This window comes from Xenopus tropicalis, chromosome 8 (genome assembly GCF_000004195.4).
Source record: "Xenopus tropicalis strain Nigerian chromosome 8, UCB_Xtro_10.0, whole genome shotgun sequence".
NCBI lineage: Eukaryota > Metazoa > Chordata > Amphibia > Anura > Pipidae > Xenopus > Xenopus tropicalis.
In genome coordinates this window covers 24648957-24657879 of record NC_030684.2, presented here as the reverse complement: position 1 = coordinate 24657879, position 8923 = coordinate 24648957, and the positions used below count along the sequence as shown (strand labels likewise).

At 43.3% G+C, this 8923-nt stretch overlaps 1 protein-coding gene across 2 annotated transcripts; it reads left to right on the top strand.

Moving 5' to 3' along the window:
- The first annotated feature begins 488 nt into the window (after positions 1-488).
- apex2 (apurinic/apyrimidinic endodeoxyribonuclease 2) lies at positions 489-7430 on the top strand. Of its 2 annotated transcripts, none has more exons than NM_001006803.1 (7): positions 489-582; positions 1148-1278; positions 2018-2101; positions 2749-2929; positions 4322-4468; positions 4543-4612; positions 6122-7430. In NM_001006803.1, the coding sequence occupies exons 2-7, from the start codon at positions 1164-1166 to the stop codon at positions 7076-7078; spliced, it is 1554 nt and encodes a 517-aa protein (NP_001006804.1). In that variant the 5' UTR covers positions 489-582; positions 1148-1163; the 3' UTR covers positions 7079-7430. The 2 variants fall into 2 exon arrangements, with proteins under 2 accessions (NP_001006804.1, XP_031746216.1); XM_031890356.1 differs by lacking the exon at positions 489-582 and adding an exon at positions 636-862.
- Positions 7431-8923: the final 1493 nt, after the last annotated feature.

Here is an 8923-nt window from a genome sequence, read left to right as displayed (position 1 = left end):
ATCCCAGCCCATATTTGTCTGTACAGTACCAGTGTGTTAACCCCTCCCTATCCCAGCCCATATTCGTCTGTACAGTACCCCAGTGTGTTAACCCTCCCTATCCCAGCCCATATTGGTCTGTACAGTACCACAGTGTGTTAACCCCTCGCTTTCCCAGGCCATATTCGTCTTTATAGTACCAGTGTTAACCCCTCCCTATCCCAGCCCATATTCGTCCGTACAGTACCACAGTGTGCTAACCCTACCCTTCCCTATCCCAGCCTATATGTTCCTGTATACGGCATGTGTGAGAGGCCCTACCCTGCCCTATACGCCATAAAGAGTCACACTGTATTAGCTCCTCCCCGTCCATACGTATAGACCTCCATGCCTGACTCTTCCTCCTGTCAGTTTAGCTCCACTACAAGCTCCTCGCCCCGCCCCTAAACACGCGTAACATATGCGCCTAGTAGCATGGCGCTTGCTTGCTGTCAGCTGGCGGGAAGTTAGAAAAATTCGATAAAAGAGTTGTGTAGAGCCGGTGTGATGGTCTGATCCCTTACCGATCCGCCCTTGCCATATCCGGGGGCGCGGAGCCGAGCTGTACGTGTGTTTCCGTACGGTAGGGGGCAGGTGTCAGTGGCACTGTAAGCGTCATCCCATTGGCCGTGTCTCATATCTATATGGACGCTTTTAGCTTACAGTGGTGCAGTAGGCTGAATATCAGTGTTCTGTGCCCATAAAGGGGAAGGCTTCCTAGCTATTCTGTTAGAATATCTTAAAAATAGTTTGGAAGCAATAACAACCCTCAGATGGTCACCCTCCTGGGATCTCCAGCTGAGCTCACTACAGTGGGAGTCAATGAGAAAAGTACTCCTGGCGAGTAAGAGCTCAGGCCAAGTCCCACAGAGAGCAGACAGCCCACTGCTTGGGGTTCAAGTGAATCACAGCACATGTGGGGGCAGTAATTGTTATATTCCCTGTAGAATTGAACGTGGGCCTGTGCTGCCTATGGGAATGGAATGGGAGCATGGTGAAAAGAGAATATGTACAATATCAGGAGCAATAAGACCACAGTGGATGGACCCAGGGCCCCCCTGGAGTATTTCCCAGTGAGCCAGTCCAACCCTGGCTGTATAATAACATCACAACTCTTCCTTTTTATTAGTGCCACCGCTGGAAGCATGAAGATTGTGAGTTGGAACATCAATGGGATCCGGGCAACTCGGGTGGGACTAAAGGAGACGCTGGATTCCCTGGATGCTGATATTATCTGCCTGCAAGAGACTAAAGTCACCAGTGAGTGTGCGGCACGGGACCAGGGTTTAGCGAGTCAGTACAGCAAGGCTTATGGCTACCAAAACTCTATTCCTATGATAGGAGCCATGGCAGTATTTCTGTTGTTTGTAGGAATGTGTCAGTATCACCACATGCTGCGTATACAGTAGCTAGTTACTATGTACACAAACTTGGGACATTGTATTTATAATGATACACCCCCAATTAAACTGCTTTTATTTATAATGTGGAAACATTGCTTTGTCTAATTCTACTTATTTCTGCCCTACAAAAATAACTTGTCCCCCAGAGAGTCCCAACGGTATGCTCCACGTTTTCAAAGACCTGCCTGCACTTGCACCTCAGCAAATGGCACCCAGCAAACAGCACCCAGGGATGGTGCATTGTTTGAAGGAAAGGGGGCATCAGTCTGGGTAGCATGTATATGACTAGAATCACTGCAGTTTGCCTTTCGACTTTGTGTCCTCAGTGATTTTACCTTTTTATTCTTGTTTAAATGCCAACCCTGCCATGCTTGACAAAGACTGGGGACAAAGCCACTATATAAAGGGAGAAATAATGTTGGACTAAACTCAATGATGCCTTCTAGTCAGACCACAAGGCTAACTAGTCCACATATTTTTGGGGGTACAAATAACATTTCAGCTGTATTGTATTTATCATTCACGTCCTGCCTTTACTCATGGGTGATCTTGCTGCATGTGTAGAGATAACCAGACTATGTTCTGCTTGCACTCAGGAGATCTGCTGGATGAACCTTCCGCCATAGTGGAAGGATATAACTCCTACTTCAGTTTTAGCCGTGGGCGGAGTGGTTACTCAGGTAGGAAAAACAAACATTCTAAAAGTGACCCGTGCTGTTACCATGTATCATTTGTTTGGGTAATATTTAAAACAGTTGCCATTTGTATGCTGGTGTTGAAATCTCCTTTCCTTTACTCTTGTTAAGTGATCATGTTACCTTTGGGATGTTTTGATATACTGAGCTTGTATAATTTTATAAGTTATAATGTGAATAATCCCATTGTAATAAACCTTTTCATGAAGCCAGCTAATTCATTTCCCTTAATTCATTGTGCTTTCTTTTTCCTGTACATTTTTCAGCTCTATGGAGTGAACATGGGTCACTGTTCTCGACAGCTACCGAAACCATGAAAGACGGTAAGTCTTTCATGGTTTCGGTAACTGTCGAGAACAGTGACCCATGTTCACTCCATAGATAGATCTAGCCATTAATATGTGTATGCTGTAGATCAAACCCAATTTTCATGCATAATAACATTGTTTTAGCCTTTGCACCAATGCTGATTTTTTTTACACTGCATGCAAGGAAGTATAAGTACAGTCAGTGCTGTAATCCAACAAGTAGAATGCTATAATAGATGGGATGCTAGCGACATTCCCTGTAGTGCCTGTTGGTAATTTGGATGAGCTTGGGCTTAGCATCCATATGTTGTGTTTGATTAAAAGGGGTTGCAACATTCTGCAAGAGCAGCACAACCCCATGGGCAGCTGAGGAAGGGCTCTCCGGCATGTTGTGCAACCATACGGGTTCCATCGGCTGCTATGGAAACACAGAAGAGTTCTTAGAAGAGGAGCTGCAGTCCTTAGACCAGGAGGGCAGAGCAGTACTAACACAACACAGGATCCGGTAAGTGACCTGAATCTGACCATTGGGCATTATCATTATTCGCTTGACCCATAGTGAGATTGCAAATAACATTGCAAAATGTAACAGAGGTTACTTACCCACGATTGTAAAAGCTGGCCTGAAACCCATGGGATCCAATGTTTGCTCTAAGCTGTGCACAAATTTTGAGGCCAGCGCTAGAGCTGGGCGGTATGACCAAAAATTTATATCACGGTATTTTTCAAAATTATATCGGTGTGACGGTATTTTTTTTTTTCCATGCATGATTAGGTGTTAACCCCATTTCCTAATAAATTAGAGAATAATTACTGCAGTATTGAAAATCAGAGTCAGGCAAGCGAAGGATCGGCAACAGAAAGTCGTAAGGTAAATCAGGCAGGCTTAGTTTCCCAGGCAAGGCCGCAGACAACATAGCACAGGAGGAGGCGTTTGATAGCTTTAAATACCCCCCACGCATGCGCAGAACCGGCGCCGTCAGCGCGTCACGGACGTGCACGCTTTGACATGTACGTGCGCTTTGACGCACGCGCACCTGGACGCGCGTGCACAACATCCCGCGGACAACGGGATGCGCGCACGCAAGGGGGCGCACGAGACCGGGCCGCACGGGTGAGTACCCTGACACCCTGGTATTGCTGTATCTGAAAAATGAATATAGTTTAAAAAAAAAAAAAAAACACCGTTATTCGGTATTAAATGGTATATCGCCCAGCCCTAGCCAGCGCACACGGCAAATTGTGTGAAAACACAAACTTTTGTATCCATTCTGACCTGAGCACACCATTTTTAAAAACAAGTTTAAAATGTGCACAAATAATTTTTCTGCGCACATAGAAGAGAAGGAATTAGAGGGAACATTGATGGGATCCATAAACTTACTGGTGTGTCAGGAAGGTTTGGGCCAAAAGATGAGCCACCACATAGGATGCACGTCACCATTGTCCTTTGCTGAGAACAGAACTTAGCATTTGTGCTCTAAGGCTAGTCTGCCGATAGCTTGCACGGGGCTTGGTAGAATAATGTTCCCGGACCAAACCATGGCCTGCTGTAGCATCACTGGCCATACCCTGTCTCCTCTGGTAATGTCACTGTCCACACCTCACCACCTAATAAGGGATTGGTTGGGTTTCAGCTTTCAAACTCAGCCACCTTTGGGCTGGGCTGGGCACTCTGAGAATTTAACTGATACATCACTAATTTTAAAAATTACATTTCTGAAAAAACACAAAATAGACAGCAGTGGGAAAGTAATTATTTCTAGTACATTATCAGAAAACAATACAAATAGGATCTGCACACCTTTTTTTTGAAAAATAAACATAATTTCAAAAATTTTGTAATATACATTAAAAGAAATGCAGCCTTTAATATGCATTCATTTTGCTATTGCAGAAACTGTGAGGGTAAAGAGGAAACGCTCACTGTGATCAATGTTTACTGCCCTCGCGCTGACCCAGAAAAGCCAGAGCGGAAGACCTACAAACTGCGCTTCTATCGCCTGCTGCAAACGCGTGCTGAGGCCATTTTGCAGAAAGGCGGGTGAGTGAGGATTATTAGGAAACCCTCTTTTAAATACACAGGGTTGCTTGATGACTGCCGCTTTTCTGTTTCAGACATGTGATTATCTTGGGAGACGTTAACACTTCCCACAGGCCTCTCGATCACTGTGATCCGACAGATTTGGTGAGTCTGTCTTTGTTTTTATTGGTTGTTTTACAGCAAGGTAGAATACATATGAAGTATATGAAACAAAAGAGGAAGAAAAAGGAAAAGGGGGGTTAAAGAAAGTTGAGTGGGGGTTAGATAGGGGGTTGAGGGTGTAGGGGAGGGGGGGGTTGGACTCTCGCTTAGTCCTTTTTATTCGGATAGTCTTTTTTCCTTTCTTTTAGTTTAGGCTTTAGGTTGGCTTCTGGGATTTTTCCTTGATTTTGTCCGTTTTTAAGTTTAATTAGATGGTTGGTTGTTTTGGTTTTCAGTCCATGTGGTCCAGGGTTCCCAAGTTTTTTCGTATATGTCCATTTTGTGGTGGATGAGTGCAGTCAGTTTTTCCATTGTAGATGTCCACCAGATTTTTGTTATTATTTCAGGGAGTGGTGGTGGTGTTGACTTCCACTTTTTTGCTATTCCGCATCTAGTCACTAGGCATATTTGGGAGCACAGTTTGAATTCGGCCCTGGTCAGGTGGTGTGGTTTGTTAAGTAGAAGGGCTAGTTGAGGGTCTGGTTGGATTTCCTTCTGTAGTAGTTGACTTATGAATCTGAAGACCTCTTTCCAGAGTGTTGTAATTTGGGGGCATGTCCACCAAATATGTAGCTCATCTCCTATTTCACCGCATCCTCTGTAGCAGGTGGGGTCTGACTTGTATATTTTATGTTGTTTCTGTGGTGTGAGGTACCAGTCGTATAGTATTTTATAGGCGTTTTCTTTAATTATGGTGTTGATGGAGGCTTTTTTGATGTTCTCTAGGATTGACTGCCATTGGTCGTCGTCTATGGTCACGTTAAGTCTCTGTTCCCATTGTATCATGTGTTTTGTTTTGTTCGGTACTTTATGGGAGTTAAGTTCGTAGTAAAGCCATGCTATTTGTTGTTTGTGGTGTGGATGGTAGCTTAGTCGTTCAAAGGTTGTTTTTTGTCTGTTCGACTTTCCCAGCTTTGATTGGATGAAATGTTTAATCTGTGCGTATCGGAGAAATTCTCTGTTGGGGATTGCTTTTTTTTGTTTTAGGTCATCCCATGTCAGGAGGTTGCCTAGTGGGGTAAGGCTGCCAATGTCTGTGTATTGATTTGTTGTCCACCATTGGAATGCTTGGGAATCTGTACCTGGAGGGAAGTCAGGGTTGTTTACAATTGGGACAAAGGGAGAGTCTGTCTTTTTTTGTGTAACACGTTCTGCATCTGTTTGAGTTACTTTCACCAGATATAAGTTGGAAAATGTGGAGCAGTGTAGTAACAGGCACAATGTTTGTGCTACGGCTTGTGACCCATAGCAACCAATCAGTTGTTTGCTGCTGACCTGGAAATGCTTCTTTCTGATTGGCTTCTATGGGTTACTAGAGCTTGCCAAACATTGCATCTGTTATTACATTAAGCTTGGCCATATTTTTTTTATAAAAGACACTGAGCACAGGTTCTGTAAAATGAATATAGGCAGGGTGGATTATATTGAATCTTTGTGGTTCTTATATTCCAGGAAACCTTTGAGGAGAATCCCGGTCGCCAGTGGCTTAATCAGTTCCTGGGCGATCCTGTCCCATCCCAAAAGGGAGATTCAGAAACAGGCACACCACCTAGTGGTGGATCTGGGCGCTTCTATGACAGTTTCCGATACTTCCACCCTACACAGAGGAACGCCTTCACGTGCTGGTGTTCCGCTTCTGGGGCTAGGCAGACTAATTATGGCACTCGTATTGATTACATCCTGGGAAACAGTGAGCTAGTGGAGAGAGAATTTCTGGATTCAATAATAATGCCAGAGGTGGAAGGGTCAGACCACTGTCCGGTTAAAGCTGTTATGAAATGCAGGCCTATAGCAGCTAACAAATGTCCACCTTTGTGCACCAAGTATCTGCCTGAGTTTGCTGGCCGACAGCAGAAGTTATTGCAGTTTCTGATGAAAAAGGAGAACACTTCAGGCAACGCAACAGAGGAAAGCTCAGAGCTGCTGGGCTCTCAATCATCTGCAGAAGGAGCTGAGATCAGTACTGTACGCAAGCGGGGCTCTGATAAACTGAATGGCACTTCAAGGAAAAAGAACAAAATGGGGACAAATATTGGTCAAGGCAGCCTCCTGAGCTTCTTTAAGCCAGATGGGCAGAAATTAACTGTGGCACCAGAGCACAATCCCAGTGATGTGTCCATTTGTAAAAAGGAGGATACAATGCCCAAAGAATATAAAACCGCTCCTTCTGCAGTTAAATATAACCAGCCACAGGCTGCCTTTTGGAAATCCTTGCTCAAGGGCCCCCCTCCCCCACCCAACTGTAAGGGCCATGGTGAACCCTGTGTTCTGCGGACGGTAAAAAAGGCCGGTCCTAACTGTGGACGCCAGTTTTATGTCTGTGCCCGGCCTGAGGGTCATTCAACAAACCCCCAGGCCAGATGTAACTTTTTCCTCTGGCTCACCAAAAAAGCTGGAGGTGAGGACTGATATTCTCCATGCCAAGAATCCTGGTGTCAGACTTACTGGCTCTTTATGCCCCGTAGTTTATTCTTCATTCCAACAGAATGGGGGGGTATGTACCCCAGCTGTGTTGTTAATGTGCACTGGAACTAAATTTAGTAACCCCAGCCCCTGAGAATAACATCTCAGTTGCTATCAAATAATATCTGTAGCATTTATACATGTTGGTCGTTGTTCTGTGTTTGTGTCTCTGCTGTGACATTCGGCCCAGACCTTTGTTACCTCAATCAGAAAAAAACAAAAACTGTAAAGCTCTTGTATTTATAGAAATGGCAATTTTTTTAAACCGTTTTCTGCAATAAATTTTTTTCTAATTCTAGAACTTGAGGCCTTTCTTGCATCATCAGACAGCTGATTATAGCCACACGACATATATTACCTGGATGTTAAGGTTAATATCCTTGAAGGTCAGATAACCACTGAACTTTATTGTAAACCCTTTAAGAGGAATAATCTTTTAAGACATGTTAGCTTCCATATCCCCAGTGCCATTAGATGATTCCCTAAGAGGCAGTTTTTAAGCATTAGAAGAATTTCCTCTGATGACGGTATTTGGATGCATCTACTCAATTAATTAATAAATTGTACAGAGAGGTTATGACAGAAGTACTTGTGAAAACTAGAAATGAGGTATTTCTGAGAACTTGTGAGGATTTGCTGAAGGAATTATCTAAATGTTAAAAAACTAAAAGAATTCTTTTTGTTATGGAATATGGCCCCATGAGTAAGAGAACTAAAAAGGTGGTAAAAAGACATTGGTCCATACTTGGACAGGATTACACTTTGGTAAATTGTTTAAAGAATCTCCATTGTTTTCATACAAATGAGGAATGACTATCTCTAACCATTTGGTAAGGGCCGAGATTAGTAAACCTTCTTATACAACCAGGTTCTTGGCTAAGACTAAAAATTGAACTTTTGCATGTTTAAATTGCGGTAGTTGCAATTCAATCATTAAAGGTGATTACAGCACACACCCACATAAAGGGTTTAGGATTCCTATTAGGCAATACCACACCTGTAATTCTGAATATGTGGTCTATGCCGTAAAATGCCCATGTGGTAACCTGTATGTTGGACAAACAACTTGTCCGGTAAGGGTTAGGATTGGGAAACATAAACGTTCTATAACTGCCTTTGACCCTGAAAATAAAAAAACACACACTCCTGTTGGAAGGCATTTTTATAATGCTAAGCATAATGCGGCAGCCTTACGTTGGATGGTACTCCAGCAAGTCCCAGCATTTATTAGGGGGGGCAGTAGGAAATGAAGCTTGAAGTCTAAAATGTTTCTTGTGAAAATGTACCTTTCTAATTACATACCTTTTCCTTCACAGATTGATTTACCTATCCGGACTTATTTTGTCTTAGTATGGACACTGTTACTAAACTGAAGACTGGGTTCCTAACCATATGGAGGACATAACTGTTTGCTGATACGTTATTTATACAGCTCAAGGTAATTTTGTTAACTCAAACACTTATGCACTAACTATGGTACTGTAATTTTGGATAGATCTTTTGGTAATTTCCAAAGGAAGAAAAAAAATCCTTTAGTACCTGGCCACTAGATATAGCTGGTACTGTGTGTGACATGGTTTGGTGGGGGTCATTGGGTAGTGGGTTAATAAGGCCATACACTCAGTTGTTCTGTAAACTGCACCAGGGGAAGGACCAATGTGGTCCGAAACATGTAGTGCTATGCATCTCTAAATAAAGTTCAACACTTCTTTGCACAAACGTGAGCTTTCTGGTAGATTCCATTTATATGTATTCTCATCTGGTATGGTACCTATGGACTGGAGGAATGCT

What these genes read in the sequence shown, in the direction of transcription:
- apex2 (XM_031890356.1), top strand. Translation starts at nt 792, where the DNA reads ATGGTCACCCTCCTGGGATCTCCAGCTGAGCTCACTACAGTGGGAGTC. An exon ending in GAGAAAAGTACTCCTGGCGA is followed by an intron (nt 863 to 1,147) that starts GTAAGAGCTCAG and finishes CCTTTTTATTAG; the next exon opens with TGCCACCGCTGGAAGCATGA. An exon ending in ACTGTGATCCGACAGATTTG is followed by an intron (nt 4,613 to 6,121) that starts GTGAGTCTGTCT and finishes CTTATATTCCAG; the next exon opens with GAAACCTTTGAGGAGAATCC.